Consider the following 21,060-nt stretch of genomic DNA (forward strand, 5'->3'; position numbering starts at 1 on the left):
ACGCCAGGCTAGCTCTGTGCCATCAACAAAATTTCGTTACATTGAAAGTCTGGCGAAATTTACTTTCTTATATGGAGACGGGCCTGAAGTTGCAGAAACTGAACTACTTGGTTACATCGGGGATTTCGTTAAATTGAAGTTCGTTACATCAAGGTTTGACTGTGTTAGCTGTTTGTTTTGTAGTGAGCAACACCTGGTAAATGTACAGGGCAACCCCTTCTTTTCTTTTTGCAAGCTGTAGCTAATCCATGCCCTCAATCTCCTAATAAGTGACAGCCACCATGCCCTGCACATGCCTCAGAAAACCAGCAATTGTGACCCAGGGTGTTTTCTGCCTGAAACTTTCAGCCGCGGCATTTAGACGTGACCTGTTGAGGTTTTTGTGAAGGACGAGTTTACAGTAAACCTTTCTGCCAGGACAAGTTTACAGTAAACCTTTCTGCCAGTCTACCTAAGGAAAAGAACTGTTTCTCCTTTAAAGCTCATAGTCTTGGCACACATGGCTATTCGTGCAATGAAGTATATCCAGTCAACAGCTAGCACAGAGCCTTTGAGCCTCGAAGGAGAAAGAGTTGTTCTTGTTAGCTTAGTTGGCAGAAAGGTCTGTTGATGACGAATTAGCACTTGAAAAAAAGGAATAAAAAAAATGGATGCAGCCTAGCACTGCTTTATGACTGAATGAGTTGTCAGTGTGTTCCCATCTTTGTTCGTTTGATGTTACACTGTTTCACCAGTATGGTCGACCAGATGGTTCAATAGCATGTTATTATGAAGAAGCGTACTGTAAAGTTATTTATCCAGAACACTGTCGCCAGGTCTGCATAATGTTTCAGGCAGCGAAGACATTTTCAGATGCTTCTTTTTCTGAAGCATGTGTTGGTCTTGATGACTGAATCACATCTTGAGAGGCTGAGGAGAAAAAAACGCAGTATTCATGCTTCACCTTGCATTAAAAGAAAACTGAGGATAGTGATTACCTCGTACATTCACCAGTTGTCACACACTATAAAGCAAAGGTTCTTCCTCTAAGACAACCTTTAAAAGCTCTCTTGGATGATACAAGCCTCCGGTAAGACTACTTGGTTGTGAAAGGAGCATAAGGTTTGACTCATGCTGGTGCGAAGCGCAAGTTGTTTTTCTAATTCGTCTAATATGCAGTATTTGCTACATGTGTAAAATGAGCAGGCATCTTACGATACTCTTTTTGAGCACAGCTAGGTGCAGTGTACATTGATCACGTGTGTGAGGCACATCTTTTGTTGCTTAAAATGCATGTAGTTTTTAATCATTTTAGAACATCTACGGAAAAGAGAGAACTTCTTATTCTTAGTTGTTCATAAGCACAAGAAAAAGTGCATTATGGACTTGCTCACTAGCTAGCACACTTGAATGTGTTAACACCTTTTGCGACATCGCGAATATCGGGGTGTGTTGTCATTGGCTGAAGTTTCCATCCATTAACTTATGAAATTTTAAAGCCAGAAGACATGATAAAAAAAAAGAAATATGTGATGGACACCATACATGTCACAAAAAAGGGTGATCTTTTGTGCCAGCAATGATTAAATCATGGGTTTCAGTGGTCAGATTATCTAAACTAACTGGAAAATTAATTTTTTGATGTCACTGAGAAAAATACCTTTCGCATATTCAGTGAACTCTGTACATTATTTTTCATCCTGACTGCATGAGCAGCGTGTATCATGCCTAAAAAATAAATATCCCAGCAGGCAAGTTGTTTTGTTTAGTGCATGATTTTAATTCCTTATAGAATCAGCTAAAGGGCCAAGTAAATGCAAAGTTGTGCATTACTGGAATATTAACTTCAAATGATCCTGTGGCCTGCTCACTTTTGTGCCTGATGTGCATAGAAAAGGTTGAGGGGCAGGGTGAAAATTGTTAGCGCATTTGTTTGTTGCTTGTCAACTTAACTTTCAGTTCCTACAGGATTTCAACATGCTTTTAAAGAAAGAGTGTTGCAAAGAGGTTGGAGATGGTATTCAGCAAGTAACCAGCCTTGCTGTGCTAGGGTCCCTGAAGGCAAAGAACAAGAACCTGAAGCACCTGCTACAGGTCGACTCTGTAGGGGTCAGCCCTAATTGAAGGAAGCATAAGTGTATGCCAGTTTATAGTTAAATGGGAAATTTTTTCTTTTGCTTATAATGAATGTCAGTGTTTCATACTTAAAGTGAGTTGTTTATGTGGTATTAAGGGATTTTTAACGTTCCAGAAATGTAATTCATAGTTGACAACACAGAACCGTATGCTATTTAATTAACCCTGCAACGTCCAGGAATTGAAAGCAACAGAAAAAAAGATCAATTTCCAGTATTTCAATTACTATAAGATCGCTTCATTCCAGAAGTAAAACACCTGTAAGATTTATCAAGGGAAAGGTGATTACAGCATAATTCATTTTAGGTAAATTTGATAATTTTTTATTGCTGAAAATTGATAAAACGTGCATAAATACCCAAGTGCATACAGTAGATCGGGATCAAAATACAAACCTGCTCCACCCACTGTCTAAGCAGCATTACGACCACAAATTTCAGGCTGTTCTACCATGAGGGTTACCATTTGCACGAATTTATGTTTCGATCTCCTGCACCTCTGGCAGCTTACACATTGTCCTTGCATTGATAAACATGCTGGAGAAGACCGGTGCTTCAATTATGCCAGGAGTTCACATGCCAATGGGAGCCAAAATCTTAATCCACAGTTTTATGCTTTGTATAACATTTAATACCTAAAGCGTTACGAGGTTAAATCAGCTGTGAAATGAATGCAGGCTAGACAACATTTCCAGCTGTAGACATGCAGCTATGTTGTCATCAACGTACTGTGGAGTCCTTTGCATTGCTGCACTGAATAAAATTCGAAAGTTTATTTCTTGCGTACTTTTGAAAACAGCACAAGTTTTCAAAGCTTAAGATTTATCAGTGTAGGTAGAATGCAATATGATCTGATTGCATAATTTCAGTAGCTCTAATTCAAACTAGTGAATTTACATTGCCATTGGTCATTACTTCACACATTCATGCTACACGTGTACTGCAGCTGTTAAGCAAAATTATCAATCAGCCTAGAGCAATAGAGTTGCTGTTCATTTTTTCGGTAAGTTCCCATTACGTACAGTTTAAGAACTTTATAAGGGCAATGCACCAGCCACTGGTGTTATTTTTCTTGGTCTAACATGCCAGCTATCAGTGGTAAAATAAACTGCACTGTGAAACAAAGAAAAGATGCTACCTGTCCATGTCTCCTTCACAAAGAGTAGGATTTATTTTCATCATCATTACATAGTATGGAGGTGGAGAATGAAAGTGATTACCACTTTAGAAAGGTTCCTAGCTCCTGTACAGTCAGCAATGGCATGTAAGGCCACATCTTAATCACTTTGCACATTTGATTAGTAACAGTATTTAAATGAGGTCGAATGACGTGGCAACTAACTCTTTCTGTGCTATGAAATGAGTTGCTCTTTCAGACTGACTGCATCATAATAGTGGACAGCTCATCCATTCTTTTCAACCAATTCATAGTCCTGTTATCTTGATGGTGCCTGAATGCTTAAAACAAAGCATCAGCAAGAGTAAGAAATTCATCTGACAGTTTACTGTACACATAATGATGCTCTTTGAAGTCAGCATTTGTGACTGCTCCTGAAGGCATCCTTATGCCACCATATCTTGTGGAACGAGTAGTAAGAGCAATCTGGAAACAAAGTTTTTTGCTGAATCAGCTGCGAAGAAGCTCTGCTGGGAAGGAAGTTTGGTTTTATGGGGTTCAAGTTCTCAAAGCAACTCCGGCTACAAGTAACAACGTAGTGGAAACCTCTGGATAATTTCAACCCCCTGGGGTTCTTTAACGTGCACTATCGCACAGTACACAGACCTCTAGCATTTGACCTCCATTGAAATGCGACCGCTGTGGCTGGGATCAAACCCATGTCTTTTAGGTCAGTGCCGACTACCATAACAACTGAGCCACCACACCGGCTTACTAGGAAGGTAGTGAGCCTAAAAATATTATGCTCCTCTTGTGCATGTTTTTCTTCAACCTGTCCTAATGTGGTGGCTGTAGATGTCAGAGATATGTTAGGAAGGCTAGCAGTGTTTTCTGCCTTGAAAATATTTCGCACCCATTGCATAGAAATAAATGCAGGCTTTTTGTTCTGTGTTTGGAGCATTTTTAAGTAAGCTGTGCCAGTGCTTGCAAGTATTGAAATGTCGATCTAGTGTCACAATTATTCTTAGGTGGTGATTAACTGGCCATGCAATTGTGAACATTGTAGCATCACCAGACTTTTCTCTTCTTCCTCATTGTGCTTGTATAGTGCAGCTTGTAGTTTATTCTGCACCAGCGAGCACTCTTGTTGCAGTTGCAAAATTACCTTGTCTGGTAAAGAAAACCATCCATGTTCCTTTTCTGAACAGTTGGCTATGTCACTAGCATGTTATATTATTCTGAATTGCTAATTTCCTTGAAACAACGATGGCCTTCTTGGGCAAGCTGATGGGTAATGGGTAGCAGCTGATGCTGGAATGGGTAGCAGCTGATGCTTGCTTTCTTTTACACTGCTTTCAGAGGGTCACTAAAACGATGTCCTTATATTAAATTTTGGTACATCTCCAATCAAAAGTTTTAATTTTAAAGCCCAACGTTTTGGACCTGGCTCGGCTCCTTCTTCAGGGGTGACGGGGGGCAGCAGCTAGCGTCTTTAATGCCTGTGCTACATGGGTATGTTCAAATGACATCTGGGTCGATTGCATTCGAGAATTGGAATAGCATTTGAACTCGGTGGACTCCCGCAGTGCTATTCCAAACCCATTCGAAAGCTTCAGCTCGTTTTTAGTGTACAACTATGGCTGCAGTCACTGCACTCACACTAGCAGCCTGTGATTATAGTTAACTATACTGTAATATGATTTTAGGGGGAAAGTTTTTTAGGCCAATGACACCGACGAATCCGATCGGCAGACGGTCAGCCTTGATGTCCTTGGCAGGTCGGCGGCTGAGCGAAAATACGCTGAAGGTGTGAATATATTCGCACTTCGACCTTATCCGTATTGGAATTAAGTGAAACGAAAGGCTATATTTCAGATGTGCACATTTGAATATTCATCAGTGATAAGCGCTTGCGAAATTTCAGTCGACAGCGACTGCCTTCCCTTCCGCGACGACTAGACCTAAGCGAGTCCACGGGGTTCAATCTGTGATTGCAGTGGTTGTGAAAAGCGAATCACAAGTTTTAGCGAATGCAAATGGTCGACGAGTGTACTTTTGACAAGTGACCTGAAATCAACTATTGCTTACATCGCAGGTCACGCATACAATGAACGGTAAGCACTGGTGTGACCCAGACTGCCGAGCAGTGCTTTACAGCCAGCAGCAGTTGTCGCCGTTGCTAGCTTGTGGCTAACAAGTTAGGCCATTTCATTTAACGTGAAGGGTCACCAAACCTGTTTCTAGACAAAGTAGTTTAAAATAAAGTACTGGTCACGTCAGAGGAAGCCGGGACAGTTGGCAAGAAGTGCCGGTTCTATGCGATGTAAACAACCTGGCTCTCAAGTGTTTCTCAGGCGTGCGATCACATCATCGCTTCTCACAGATTGTCGCACTGCGTGAACAAGCCCGGGTACATCCGATAAAAAAGAGGAGATTATTTAGTAGAACTAGAGTGCAGATTTCATATTACGTTGTGAAAACGAGCACTAGCTGTTGGTACGCAGCGATGTAAACAGCAGCATGAGTGTAGAAATCTTCATCTGCGCACTCCTGGGGAAATTTCATGCTGATGCGGTAAATATTTATTGGTGTGCTATTATTTTCAAGCACTCACTCAGACAGAACATGGGCTATTTGCTTAAAAAAACAGCAGAAAAAAGTGAGCAGCACATGAACAGCCACAGAGCCGAAAGCAGTTGCGCAACTGTGGGTGGGGCGAAGCAAAGGCTAGGTCAGTTCAGCTGTGTTCACACTTCTACGGCATTCCAATATCTGGAATGTCTCCGTGGAACTCTGTCGACTTGAATATCTTCTGAACTGAATGCCGTTGTAAAGCTTTGTGTAGTTGCGTTAGTTCGGCAGCAGAGTCGAATGACATTCGGTTGGAAGGCATTCAAAACGCCCGTGTAGCAGGAGTATAAGTATGAGTGGAGGTCGAAAGAAGGAAAGTGGGGATGTGAAAGGCACGGGGGAGGGCTAAGGCCTTGAATCACGTTTTCGGACTGTGCATAGGCGGTCAATGGCGACTTGTCTTCTTTGAACTGCAGAGCGAAGTCTCTGTGCATATACTGCGGGCAGGTTTTTTTTTGTGCAGTTGGTGTTGTTCATGGTAGTTTTAATGAAGAGGATTCAAGTGAAAGCCATTTTTGGTCATTTGTTTTGGTTCTGAGGATGCTGGTGTCGTCGAAGTTGATTCTATGGTCCGAGTGTTTGGAATGTTTGGCTACAGGATTGCGCTTCCTTGCGAAGTTGCGGACGTTTCTCAGGATAAAAAAAAAGAGGGTGAACTATTGATATTTTATCACCTACATCTTTGTGCAAAAAGTTTCGATCTAGCATGTGTAGCACAAGAGATATTGGTGATTAAAGACAGCCTCAACTTTTTTCTCTCTCAACACGCCAAGCAAGTAAACAAAAGATTGCACAGTGGCATCACACTCTGCCCAAGAAAGCATCACCCAGCCATTCCAGCTCAGTTGTTTACTTCTATTTTTTTTGCACTCACTTTCCTGCTGCGGCTAAGCAATACAGCGGAAATGGAGATGCCACCATCTGCTGCCAGCCATGTGCCCAGCCTTCTTCACTGCGATTTTTGGCAAGCCAATGACTGCCGTTACTGCTGACATCATGAGCCCTGCATGACCTGTTGTGTGAGGTGTTGAATCAAAACCCGGCACTGCAGGCTGCCATAAGGCATTAAAGCAGAGTTTTAAAAAATTATTTGTAAATTATCAGCTTGCTTCTGATGACTTGTACGCTGCGCACACTCAGTGTCATTTACTGTATACAGGGTGTCCACACTAACTTTAGCCAAGGGTTAAAAAATAAAATATTTGACGTAGGCCAGGGAAACCACTTACATACATCTACCAACCGGCTTGCACATCATAGGCAATTTTTTGTTTTGCAATTAATTATTCAGCAATTAAGATAACTTTTCTAAATGCGTAAATATTGACTTTAGACAGCAAATGTGAATAGCAAAGTTGGAGAGCACCTTCAGAAACACCCATTCCATTTATTTGCGATAAAGAAAATGTCACGTGTATCTTTGTTCCGAGCTCCAAAGAAGCCCGTGAAATACGAAAAAATCACGTGACTAACGCATTCGCGTGCCACGATTATGCTGCTCTCAACCATGGCTTGAGTGAACGAAATGCTGATGGCAAGGCGCGACGACCTCAATGCTCCAGTGCGTTTGGTGCAACTTGCACCGTCACGCTTGCAGACTGGCTCGTGCGGGCGCCGCAACCACCGTTGGCATATCTTGACTTATCATCCTGCCGGCGCATTGAGGTTGTCGTGCCTTGCCAGCTCATTTCCTTCACTCAAGCCATGGTTGAGAGCAGCACTATCATGGCGCGCAAATGTGCTAGTCACGTGATTTTTTGGTATTTCGCGGGCTTTCTTTGGAGCTCGGAAAAAAGATACACGTGAGGTTTTCTTTACCGCAAATAAATGGAATGGTGTTTCTGAAGGTGCTCTCCAACTTTGCTATTCACATTTGCTGTCTAAAGTCAATATTTACACATTTAGAAAAGTTATCTTAATTGCTAATTACTTAATGCAGAACAAAAAATTGCCTATGATGCACAAGCCTGTTGGCAGATGTATGTAAGTAGTTTCCTTGGCCTACCTCAAATATTTTATTTTTAACCCTTGGCTAAAGTTAGCGTGGACACCCTGTATAGTGGACGCATTTGATAGTCACTTTCTGAACCACTTTTCAGGGACCCTTTAAGTGCTACAAACAGCACGTGTAATATCACATTAATTGTGAACAAGTAGTTTTCAGATGGATCATCTTTTTCTGTGTTTATGCAGGATGCCGAGGTTGCAGTACCATGTGTGACCCCATGTGTGGCATTCTCTGGAGGGGATCTGGAGCAGGCAGATCACATGTTCCTGTACGTCAAGGGACGCGAGCTGATGAGAATCGTTGACACACCAACTGCCATAACTGCCATGATTGCCAGCTTTCTGGCTTTTTATTACAAGTTACTCGAACTGTGCTTTCAATTTGCTGTGCATCGTTACGCAATTGTTGCTCGGAGTGACAGTTTCAAAGCCTAAGCACAATTCAAAGCGGTTTATAGCTATGCACAGAAAGTATTTTAAACTTTGCTTTGCTTCGGGGGAATCGATAGCTTTGTCATCTTAACAGCTACATTTATGGCTGCATGGTGATAGGGAAACCATAACCAGCGCTTTATTGGATATGCGTGCTTTGTGCACTTGTGTATGCCAATAAATGTTCTGAATGCTTGTACCGTATGGCTGCATGGCAATAGGGAAACCATAACCACTGCTTTCTTGGATATGTGTGCTTTCTGCACTTGTGTATGCCAATAAATGTTCTGAATGCTTGTACCGTGGTGTCACTTCCAACTGAGTGCATCCTTTCTGCAAGTTCATGCTGCCTCTCCACTGCTATGAAATTTGGTGGGCACATAGACAAGTTACGTTAAGTATACATATAAAGCTGTATAAACACGGTTATTTGCTTGTAGTAGCAGGAAATACCTGGACCCAATGCATGTATTTTATTCCATGGGTGCAAGGTGCTAAAACGCAAAAATGCCCGCAGGTGGGAGTTCATGACATCATGTTTGCATTAGTTTTACATTAGTGTGTCTGGCATAAAACTGGAATTAGAATGGGAACCCTTTGACGTAAGAAGGAGAAAGCTAAGGCTTAAATTTTTTCATATATATTAGAATCAGATTGCTATTCCTAGAGAAAACTACATTTTTCATCCACACTACAGATCTGAGTGGGTTGATCATAACCATAAAGTGTGCGAATTCAGATCAAGAACCGATATGTTAAAGATGACGTTTTTTCCTCGTGCTGTTCGAGAATGGAGTGCTTTATCTTCATTTCTTGTTAATATTACTGGAAGTGAAGTTGGTTTAGGTTTTGTTTATTGGAGTTTAATGTCCCAAAGCGACTTGGGCTACGAGGGACGCTGTAGTGGAGGGCTCCGGAAATTTGGACCACCTTGGTTTTTTTAATGTGCACTGACATCACACAGATACGGGCCTCTAGAATTTCACCTCCATCAAAATTCGACCACCGCAGCCGGAATCGAACCCGCGAAGTGTTTGCATTGTTGGTCAAATGTTTAGGGGAATCCCCCAAGGTGGAGTAGATTTGTAATTGCGACTGTCCTTGTAATTTTTTTTTTTGCTTTGTACAACCTACCCCACCACTGTAATGTCACTGTGGCACTGTGGGCAAATAAATCAATAAATGTGTACCCTAATGCCTTTTGTTTCAATTTCATCATTCTCAGGTGTGCTGTTTTCGTTAGATACCCTCTTCATGGCGGTATGTACGCACAGAACATCTATGCGGGTCGGGTGCGAGTTAAACACCTGAAGACGAAAGAAAGGTGTTTTATTTTTTATAGTGCAGGTGAGACACTTATCTGTTCACACTTGTCATATGGCAGCGACACCCATTTTTGTGCCCATTGCCAAACCACATTAAGGGGGTTTATTTTGATTTTTCGAAATGTACTATGCGCTATTCTACGGTGGTCGGCTCTGCAATGCTGACGTTGAGCCATTTCTGAAAGTCCTGCAGTGCCAGTGCAACCATCGGCCTGTCAAGGCCGAGACTATACATTTAAACTGATTTCCTTACTGGTTGGACTGTTTTTGCAGATTTTGGGCATACTTTGAACTTGAGTAGTTTTTTCGAGGATCTTTTTTCTTGTCATGTGCTCTGTTTAAAAAAACATTAACTTTGTGTTGCAAGTAGACACCCGTGACATTATAACCAATAGGTTATACTGTAAGCGAGCGGCTTAATTCAATTTGTGCCGTGCACAACATGCGCCAGGATATGGGTCGCCGAGCCTTTCAGTGTTCACTGCGATGCGCTTCTTGAAAATTCTTTACATGGTTCGGGATTTTTGGCTCCCGTTAAAGTGGGCGGTACACAGCTGGCTCCAAATTGCTGATGATGCCAAGGCTAGCAGACGACCAGGCCTGCACTCGACCAATCGTTTTGGAAGCAGCGCCGTTGCAATTGAACTGCCGGAACCGGCGCTGCAAGCTCGCGGCACCTAAGCGGCACAGCCGCAGAACTTTACAGAACTGGTATAGAAAGTGCATGCGAATTTAACAGACCTCAGATCGGTGTTTTTGGCAACTAAGATTGCATAATGAAGCGAACGTAGCCATTTGGCGGTAGGGCTATTTACGCATCGAAGCCAAGCCGACAAGGACGCACTCGTCAGTACCGTTTTCTTCATCGTCAAGCGTTACTCGCCGACAGTGCGGTCTTCGCTCCTGTTTTCGGCGAGGGACATTGCACAGCAAGCCGGTGAAATAATTTCTTGTTGGACTTCAAGGTTGCGCGTGAGATCACACAGCCCGCCACAAGTGTGGTAAAAATCGTCGAAACACAGAATGCTAGTCAACACCGTGCTTTGCGTGAGCCGGAGGCCAGATTTGCCACTTCTGCGCGTGCGCGAAACCGAGCGACGTCACGCACAGCGCAGGCGGCCGCCGACTCCGTAATAAAAAAAAATAAGCACAGAAACGAGAATAAAAAAGAAATGAAAGAAATAAAATATCAGAAATAAAAAAATGAAGACAAACAGTGCGCCAGGAAACTCAAATCTCGGTGGACACCCGAACCGCACTGTAAGAGAAGGGAAATGAAAATTGGTTTTAAGCAAAGGAAACGTCGCCTGTCTCTCTCATATTTCGGTGGATACCCGAACCGTGCCGTAAGGGCCTTAAGGAAAATGAAATGAAATGAAAATTGGTTTTAAAAGAAGTAAATGCCTCTCTCATATCTTGGTGTACACCCGAAAGGAATGGACACCACAGTACATGTCTCAAAAGCATTCACTACATGCACGTCTCCTCCTCCGCCTCCATACAGGCAGTGTGTGGACGGCCGAATGCCTCCACCGTTATCGTGGTGCTCCCAGTGCATTGTGCGCGAACTGCGACAGCCATGACGCCAAACCAAGCGTAACTGAACCTTTCCGCTTGTATATCCGGGCTTAACCACAGCTAAGCCACTACCAATTTTTATTAATGAATGAACACAGTCCTCAAATAAGATTCCATGGTTTGAAATTTCTCGAGACATATATATGCTCGAGATTTTTTGAATTTTTTGACGTCCAGAATCATTTAGAGCCAGCTCGGCTCTCCTCTCTCAGGATTCTCGCCACAGCAAGCAGCAGCCGCTCGCGGATTTGCTGGCGTTCACGGCGCGCACGTAGGCGGCGTTGGCGGCGGGTTAGCTGTGCGAGCAGGGCACCGTCAGTCGTAGTTTCCGTGCCTTCTTCTCCGCTTGCCTCCATGCTGTGCACGGACTGCTCCTGGCTTTCTTCATCGCACACAGCTATGTCATCTGAACCAGCTGTGGTTGACCTGCACACCATAGACATAGGCCTGTATCGCAATGCTGCAACTCTCCAATGTGTGCAAGGTCTGCGCGCGCGCAGACATGGAGTCAGCCACCCTAGTTAGCGACTCGTAGTATTAAATACGCTCTTTTTCGCAGCTGATTTAACTGAGGCGAAACCAAAGAGAACATAATTTATGCAGAATCTTGACTAAAATTTTGAACCATATGAGTGAACAAAGCAATGTGTCGATTTCTTTTTTTGAAGGCGGGGGGGGGGGGGGGGGGGGGGCATGTTGCTGAAATTTAGTTACCAAATTTATACAGCAAAATGAACGGAACCCACACAAAACAAAATTTTGGAATGCGTCGAAAAGATCGTACATGATTCGATGAGGGCTACGGCGCGCTATCATTTTATTTTTTATTTATTTAATGTGATGTGTCCACTAATAGCTAACCGCCGCGGTGCCATAGTCGTTACGGCACTCGGCTGCTGACCCGAAAGGCACAGGTTCCATCCCGGCTGCGGTGGTCTCATTTTGATGGAGGCAAAATGCTGGGGGCCCGTGTACTGTACGATGTCAGCGCACGTTAAAGAACCTCAGGTGGTCGCACTTATCTGCAGCCTTTCAATACGGCGTCCGTCATAGTCCGAGTCACTTTAGGAGGTTCATCCTAATAAAAGCAAAAGCTGAACCACTAACAGCCATAGACCTTTTTGCAGTGGTGTACTCAGAGCAGTGAAATAGAAAAGAACAATAAAAAATAACGAAAGATCAGTGAAAATGAGGTAGACATGGAAATCAATGAAAGAAACATTTAACAGGCCTGAAAAATTTAAAGACCTGACGAAATATATCAGCACCACACGGTGCCATGGCACTATATGTAGCCATCATTCGTGCAATGATGCTTGTTTTGAACGGTGACTAGTCAAATACTCGCTGTCCAGCTCAAAACAGAAGCTTCTGGACCATGTGAGTTGCACGTGGCGATCGGCGTGTAAAGCGCCGAGGGACGGCCATCAATCCGCAAAAGCAGCCAGGGAGTCTATATGCGCGCTGCTGGGTACACACACCAACCAAGGGTAGGAAACCGCGAGCTTAATGCCAACAGGAGCTCCCAACAGCTTCAACTTTAGCTTCAACCTCCTAAACCTCATTGAATGCGGCCGCCACCATCGAGGAGCCATCCTAGAATGCATTATATAACTGCAATGCAATGCACTTCATGCTAACACCTACTCTCGACGACGAGAGTTACTGTAAATTTTTAAATTCCAGGCCCCAGAATCGCGCATAGCATGAGTGCTGCTAGAACGGCTGCGTTCTATGGAAACCCACATTTTCCATCCGCGCAAGCCCGCCGGCCAGCTGCGTCAGTGTTTCGCGCCACGAAGAGAAAGAGAACTTAGAAAAACAATAAAACGCTGCGTACAGCGCCACGTCGCGACTCTTTTCTACAGCGAGCAGAACGCCAGCGCTGAATGAGGGAGCGTCGGACCGTTGCCAGCTTTTTTGTTCTTCGTTTTCTGCTGGATTTCCACTGCCAGACAGCGAAGGAAAAAGCATTAAAGCTCTTGTTCGCAGAAAATCCAGTGTTGTCGTCATCAACGTTTTGAGCGAAAAATCCCCGGAGAACAACTTAGGTTGACCAACTAGGTCACGTGACCTTGTGGTGTAATCGCAACCTGCCCACAGCATTGTGGGAAAACTGACCACCGTGGCAGCACCTGTCATCGTAAGGCAGTGGCGCATCGTTTAACCGCTCCATCACTGCGCCAGGAGCGGCATGAGGACTCCTGGGGATCTATGCGTGTAAAGTCAAGAATCACTAATCCCACATATGAAGGGCATTAACTCATTAACGCTACCGCGTCATACCCTTGAGGCGGAGCCAAAGTGTACGCTCCAATTTTGTTACTTTTATCGACTCTAGGACACAGGGGGCAAGTTGTGCGATTCTCTTCGAGGTGGTCGACGCGAAGTCTGTTGAAAATTACGAAATATACAGAGAAAGTAAGAAGGCACAACCCACTTTCGGCTGGGTTCTCGACGACAATTTCTTCTCGATGCAACCTGGACTGAGCACTGCCTTGTAAAATAAAATCCCACCGCACTAGGCGTGTCGTCATATGCTGCTCCGTGTCGTACATACCGACCTTCCCTTTCCCGCCGGAAGGCTTTCGCAACGCTCTCCGGTACCCCGATAGAGTTAAAAAGACTAACTAAACAAAAAAAAACTGACTTTCTTCAAGAGTAGACGTCGCATGATGCTCTCTAGCATGTACAAAGCGCGAAATAATGGAAGCGCATCACATCCACAGGCAAGGCGACGAATGCATCAGCAGTCTTTCCGTGACACTTAGCAACAAAGAATTAGCATAAATCACTTCACATGTGACATAGGTTTTGATTTTCACGGCCCTTTCACACTATCATCTTACTTCTTTGTGTTATGTTTTCGTATATATACCCTTCCGTCCTTCAATAAACCCAGTTGATAGTCAGCGCTTGTCTCGTCGTTGTCCCGCCTTTTTTGCGCTGTTCACCAGTATGAATGCATACCAACTCGCCCAGATCTCAGCCTTACTACAAAGCTGACTTTCTAGGTGCGTCCTCAATGCGTCTCTTTCTGAGAGGAGCACCACTCTGTGCTTCCAATTATCGCACTAAGGTATGTTTCCACTTCAAATCCTGCCATAATGAGCAGGAAATTCTGTCCATAGTGAGAAGAGAGCGCGACTTCATTGCGTGGTTTAAACCAACCGGCCGAATGAGTGACACAACGGAGCCCAGCGCCTTGGCTCGGTAATGTCAACTCGATCTGCTATACTTCTGAACTTCGAGAGAGAGTTACAGAGATAGCCACCATCTGTGTGTCGAATAAACGGCCCGATGCGACAAGCGTGTCGAAAATACGCCAGTTTTACACACGCTAAGCATTAACCAAAAATGCTAGTCCCGCCTTGGAAGCGTGATCGGTTAATTAAGCGTCGATAAACAGCCCGCTTGTAGAATCACTACCTGACCATGGCGCCATTGTTTCATCGTCCCTGCATGGTGAGCTTGCATGTCAGCGCCCTCACGAAATTGAAGCGAAGTTTAGTAACGGGCCACAAGGTACACAGCGCTCGAGTCAGATAGCTCTTGTGGCACGCACTGACGTCACTACGCACGGCTCCAGATTTCCATGGCGACAACAACGTGGCACCTGACGTGCAACACATCATCATCATCATCGGTCTGACTACGCCCACTGCAGGGCAAAATCCTCTCCCATGTCTCTCAAATTAAACGTGTCCTTTGCCATTTGCGGCCACCGTACCCCCGCAAACTTCTTAATCTCATCTGCCCACTTAACTTTCTGGTGCCCCCTGCTACGCTTGCCTTCTCTTAGAATCCACTCCGTTACCCTAACGTGGAACTAGCACTGTAAAAAAAAACCACAAAAAAACTCTGCAGAACACGAGAATGCTGAGTACGTTTTTTTTTTTTTTTAAGGCTTTTTCATATTATTTAAAGAACATAGACCGTTCAAACGAACACTACATTTCCGGAAACTTGCCGGCAAAGACAGCCGTCTCGCTTGATTTATTCAAGTCTCAGTATATAGCATTTCCATCTTTAACTTTAGTAAAGACACTACAGTTGCATGCCTCCTTGAGGGCAGCCAAGAGAGCCGCCGAACAGCGGCGCTTAAGCAAGCGCCAGCGAAATGCCTCGGCACGGTGGCGTTCGCGATAGATGCGTCGACGCGGGGATGTTTGAACCCCAGTTTCTCTATTCCACCTCATTGGCTGTGCCCGGCGCTGCTCCGGCTGCTGGCGTCTGCCACTGTTGTATTCCTCGTTCGTCATGAGGCCAGAGCTCCCCGAGGCTGGGCTGCACACAAAAGACATCCCTGAGTTGCGATGCCCGAACTCTACGGTATGCGACGAGATTACATATCTCTGAGAAACTAAGCGGTACTCCCGAAAACCAACTCACCTACAGCGACGCACAGAGCCCAGCACAGCCGCACCGTATAAGGTCGAACGAAAATATATTGGCCGGTGGTCGAAATATTTTTTCCGTTATTGCCTGGCGACTATAGGATGGATAGAAAACTCACAGAGCGCAGCTCTTAGGCGCCCCTTCCTGGCTTGCGCGCCGTTGGAGTAACCGGCGGAGCTATAGCAGACCGAAGAGCACGGCAAAGGATGAAAGTATACGGACGGTAACAAAGGGAGGGCGAGAATGAAAGGGCAGAGGAGGGGTTAGCGGTGGCAGAGATAAGGGTGGAAGTTACGACGAAAAGTGGAGGAAAACAATACGGCGGTGGCAGCTAGGCGAGAGGGGTCGGGCTCTGCTTGTGCCGCCTGTTTCGTAATTACTTCCTCAACATGTCCACGCATAGCCGCCATGCTTTCAGCGTGCAGCGCTACCACCTGCGCAAAAGCGAATGCGGTAGGTACGGTACCAGGCGGATACCGCCGCCGCCCCTCCGTCTCAGGCAGCCCACATTGTAGTTTTTGAATAATGACGCACTGCCTTGAGGCGATTCCTCGCTCAAAGATTCGGAGCCCCTAAAGTGTCGCTCATGAGTGTGGATAACTATGTACGAATCAGCGTAAGATACACGACAAAACTGCTGGTCGCTACTTGCGTCGACCGTGAACCGACAGTTGAACCGTGGACTAGCACGGGGGCCGTTTGTGGGGTCCACGCCGCTTAGCATAGGAGCGGCACGCGCTGCTCAGAACGTCCAGTATAACTGGCCCACAATAAACGAAGACGCGCCCTTTGTGGCTTCAGCCTTCCTCCTTGAAGCAATGAGACAAGCACGTTGCAACTGGTTCTCGCTGGAAGCAGCAAAACGCGGGAAAAGACGCCGCAACCGGGCAAGGGTTTCACTGCGCCGCTATACAAACTTCAGGGGTCACTTTGGCTCTCTGAAGTGCTGCAAAGCGGAAGCGTTTCCTGGCACACTGTTCTTTATTATTTTTTTTATTTTTCATAGTTATTTTTTTCTGTTTCTTTTCTTATTTCTATTGTTTTTATTTTTGATTTATTTTTTCATTCCATTTTTTAATTTTGTTTCTTATTTTTATTGTGTTTTGTTTCTCTAATTTCTCATATTTTATTTTATTATCTTAATTTCTTTTTATTTTTTTTGTGTTATTTTTATTTTCTATTCCTTTTATTTTGTTTATGAAACCCATGCATTTACTACATGTGCCTTTATTCATGCCCAAACCTTGAGCATTCGTGGTGGAGTGGTAGCGTCGCCGCTTGAAATGCTAAAGGCCCTAGTTCGATTCCCAGCCTCAACGCATTTTCTTTTTAAGTATCGACACCGAAACGCGAATCTAGAATTTGCCTCCATTCGGTCGTCGCGGGATCCAACCCGCGTCTTTCGGGTCAGCAGCCGAGCGCCGTAAGCACTGAGCCACCCCAGGGGGCGGGGGCAATAATCTGTTTTCATCAGCTAAATTGCTACTTGCCAGATGCGCACGCTTGCCTTTTACATCACGGCTCTCTCTTCTGCGGGAGCTGCAAGCCGTGTCACGGACAGGAAACTTCCTGTCATATCATTTGTAGAAGAAGGACGTCGGGGACGGCGTCGAGGTCGGCGATGGAGCGGGGCGACCAAGACCAACACGATCTGCACGATGGCAATCCCACAACCGCTTCTTCTTCATCGGCGTCCAGCGAAGGGGTCCATCTTCTTCTTCACAATGCCCCCCAGAGAAAAAGGAGCCATCCTGGCGACTTAAGGGGACGAAGATACGATGGGGTCGTGAATAGCTTAAGGCGCTGCACATGTACAGTTTCACGGCCACGGCACCGAAGATCAGAAGGTGGTGTAAGAGGCTCAACAATGTAATTGACTGGCGGAGTGCGCTCGACGACACGGTAGGGCCCATGGTACTTGGAGAGCAGTTTTGTTGAGAGGCCGGGACTGCTGGATGGAACCCATAGCCACACGAGCGAGCCGGGCTCGAAGTGTAGTGCATTCTTCTGAGTGGTGTCATGGTGATGTTTTTGGCGCCATTGAGAGTCGGTCGTGAATGATCGGGCAATCTGGCGGCATTCTTCGGCGTGCCGTGCAGCTTCGGTAATGGTGGTACATTCAGAGGCATCAGGTTTGTAGGGCAGCACTGTATCAAGGGGAGCAGATGGATGCCGACCGTAAAGCAAAAAGAATGGAGAGAAACCCGTGCTGGATTGCGTAGCAGTGTTGTATGCATAGATGATATAAGGCAGCACAATGTCCCAGTCGGTGTGATCGGATCCAACGTACTTTGCGAACATGTCACCGAGGGTGCGATTAAATCGTTCAGTAAGACCGTTTGTTTGCGGATGGTAAGCGGTGCAAGTGCGGTGAATGATTTTGCACTGAGCGAGCAGGGCTTGAATGACGTCAGATAAGAAAGCACGGCCTCTGTCGCTGAGCAATTCGCGAGGAGCACCGTGACGGAGAATGAAGTGCGTCAATAAGAAACCGGCTACATCACGTGCCGTTGCAGCTGGAAGCGCGGCGGTTTCGGCATATCTCGTCAGATGGTCGACCGCGACAATGACCCAGCGATTGCGGTAGCTGTGTACGGAAGAGGGCTGTAGAAGTCAATGCCAATGCGGTCGAAGAGTCTAAGCGGACATATGAGATGCTGTAACTCACCAGCCGAACGGTGAGAGGCAGGTTTGCGGCGTTGGCAAGCCAGGCACGATCGAACTTACCGAAGAACCGAGTTGTACATACCGCGCCAATAGTAGCGAAGACGGATTCGAGTGTACGTCTTGAAAACTCCGGCGTGACCGCACTGCGGATCGGCGTGGAAAGCTGTACATACTTCGGTCCGTAGATGGCGCGGGAACACGAGGAGCCATTTCCGTCCAGTTGAATTGTAGTTGCGCCGGTAAAGGAGGCAATCCCGAATCTCGTAGTGGGAAGCTTGGCGGCGAACGGCGCGTGAAGGGGTGACTTGCGAATGGTTGGAGAGGTAGTCAATAAGAGAGGCAATCCATGGGTCCTTTCGTTGTTCGGCGGGCATGTCACTGACGTCGAGCGTAAACACCACGGGGTCCAAGGCAGAGAGGCTGGCAAGGTCGGCTGGAAGCGGCGAGCGACACAAAGCGTCGGCGTCTGTATGCTTGCGACCAGATCAGTAAACGACACGGATATCATATTCTTGGAGACGAAGAGCCCATCGTGCCAACCGGCCGGAGGGATCTTTGAGCGATGAAAGCCAGCAGAGGGCATGATGGTCAGTGACTACATCAAAAGGACGGCCGTAAAGGTAAGGTCGAAACTTTGCGAGTGCCCAGACAACGGCCAAGCACTCCTTTTCCGTTACTGAGTAGTTAGTTTCGGCTTTCGTGAGAGTACGGCTGGCATAAGCGACCACGTATTCGCCGAAGCCAGAGGGGCGCTGAGCAAGCACAGCGCTGAGGCCGACACCACTGGTGTCTGCGTACACTTCGGTGGGCGCCTGGGGGTCAAAATGGCGCAGGATGGGCGGAGCTGTGAGGAGGCGGCGCAAGGTATTGTAGGAGGCGTCGCATGCTGGTGACCACAGCGAAAAGTCTGAGTTATGGCCAAGGAGCTGAGTCAGCGGGGCGACAATGGAAGCAAAGTTCCGTATAAAACGCCGAGAGTATGAGCACAAGCCCAAGAAGCTCCTGAGTTGCTTAATGGTAGTAGGTTTCAGGAAGGCAGTCACAGCTCGAAGTTTGGCGGGATCAGGGCGGATACCCTCCTTGGACACAACGTGGCCTAAAATAGTCAGCTCACGAGCAGCGAAACGACACTTCTTCAAGTTGAGCTGCAGACCGGCATTCGCAAGACATGTCAAGACCTGCTTCAGGCGAGAGAGGTGGGTCGCAAAGTCCGGCGAGAACACCACGATGTCGTCAAGGTAACACAGGCACGTCTTCCACTTCAGGCCATGCAGAATAGTGTCCATCATACGCTCGAATGTAGCAGGAGCATTACAGACCGAAAGGCATGACGGTAAATTCAAAGAGGCCATCGGGGGTGACAAATGCGGTTTTAGGGCGATCTTCCGCAGCCATGGGTACCTGCCAGTAACCGGAGCGTAAATCGAGCGAAGAAAAGAGTTCAGCGCCTTGTAAACAGTCCAATGCATCATCTATATGCGGTAGAGGGTACACATCTTTCCACGTGATTTTATTTAGGCGACGGTAGTCAACGCAGAAGCAAATAGAACCGTCTTTCTTCCTCACCAGGACTACAGGAGAGGCCCACGGACTGCTAGAAGGCTCGATCACGCCATTCTGAATCATAGTATCAACTTGGTCTTCAATAACTCGGCGCTCGGTAGCAGAGACACGATAGGGGCGCTGACGCAGAGGAGCATGAGAACCGGTGTCAATGTGGTGGGCGACAGTTGATGTGTGGCTCAAAGCAGGCTGATGAAAGTCTAATGAAGAACGGAACTGATGAAGCAGTGTGAGAAGTTCAGTGCGTTGAGGACCAGGAAGATTGGCGTCGATGGAGCGGAGGAAAACGTCAGGAGACTACTGGTCCGGCGCAAGAACAGGTGGTGTGAGTGCAGCCAAGTCACCAGGCTGCGAAGCGGTGGTTGCGTCAGCGGTGAGAATGGAATCAATGAGCTGTACGGTGCCGAGGCATTCGCCACGACGCAGGGAGACGGGAAAGGAGAACGGATTAGAAATCCAGAGCGCGGTGAGGCCAGCTGATATAGAAAGTAAGGCATAAGGCAGGGGAAGACTTTTGCGGATTAGAAAGATGGGCGAGGGTGTGAAAAGGACATTGGTACTGCGGGGAATATCACAAGCGGTGGGCACAAGGACGAAAGAGCACGCAGGGAGGTCAATATCTTTGGCAACGACGACTTTCAGAGAAGGAACGTTTGGCAACGGAACATCATGCGCAAAATACTCCAGTTCGGCACGAGCACAGTTGATCACCGCATTATTTCGCGACAGAAAATCCCAGCCCAAGATAAGATCATGAGAGCAGGAAGGCAAAACGACGAACTCTATTGCGTACACAACTTCATGAATGACGACTCGTGCTGTGCACACCGCTACAGGGTTGACAGGCTGGGCACTTGCCATGCAAAGTGAGAATCCTGAAATAGGTGTCGTTACTTTGCGCAACGAACGACAAAGACTTGCAGCCATGGCAGAAACAGCAGCACTGGTGTCGACCAGAGCCAGTACTATAACGCCCTCAACAGAAACTTCAAGTAGATTCACGGGAGATACGTGAGGCCTTTGACAGTTCGCTCGTTGCGCAGTTCTCGCCTCAGGAACTGCGGCAATCAGTTTTCCTCTTGCGCAAGATTGGGACGCCGTCGCAGAGGAGATAGGGAGCGGCGACGCGGCGAGGAGAAAAGGAGCCACGGTCATTCGCGACGGAACTTGCAGATGGATCGGCGGCTGCGTACTGATTTCAGGGCGGCTGCCAGGAAGCTGACATTCG

At 46.4% G+C, this 21,060-nt stretch overlaps 1 protein-coding gene across 2 annotated transcripts; it reads right to left on the bottom strand.

Moving 5' to 3' along the window:
• Window positions 1-11,350: 11,350 nt before the first annotated feature.
• Window positions 11,351-16,435, bottom strand: LOC149353487 (uncharacterized). 2 transcript variants are annotated; one of them, XM_089577358.1, is made up of 3 exons: window positions 15,597-16,435; window positions 15,399-15,491; window positions 11,351-11,630 (listed from the first exon to the last, which is right to left on the bottom strand). In XM_089577358.1, the coding sequence occupies exons 2-3, from the start codon at window positions 15,464-15,466 to the stop codon at window positions 11,384-11,386; spliced, it is 315 nt and encodes a 104-aa protein (XP_089433484.1). In that variant the 5' UTR covers window positions 15,467-15,491; window positions 15,597-16,435; the 3' UTR covers window positions 11,351-11,383. The 2 variants fall into 2 exon arrangements, with proteins under 2 accessions (XP_089433484.1, XP_089433483.1); XM_089577357.1 differs by having other exon boundaries at window positions 15,399-16,435.
• Window positions 16,436-21,060: the final 4,625 nt, after the last annotated feature.

The sequence above is a fragment of the Amblyomma mixtum genome, chromosome 3 (genome assembly GCF_055824585.1).
Source record: "Amblyomma mixtum isolate Tamu chromosome 3, ASM5582458v1, whole genome shotgun sequence".
Classification (NCBI taxonomy): domain Eukaryota; kingdom Metazoa; phylum Arthropoda; class Arachnida; order Ixodida; family Ixodidae; genus Amblyomma; species Amblyomma mixtum.

Coding starts and splice junctions, on each gene's coding strand:
- LOC149353487 (XM_089577357.1), bottom strand. CDS start 15,508: ATGTCTTTTGTGTGCAGCCCAGCCTCGGGGAGCTCTGGCCTCATGACG. Junction 11,631..15,398: donor CGCCGGGCACAGCCAATGAG/GTGGAATAGAGA, acceptor TATGGTGTGCAG/GTCAACCACAGCTGGTTCAG.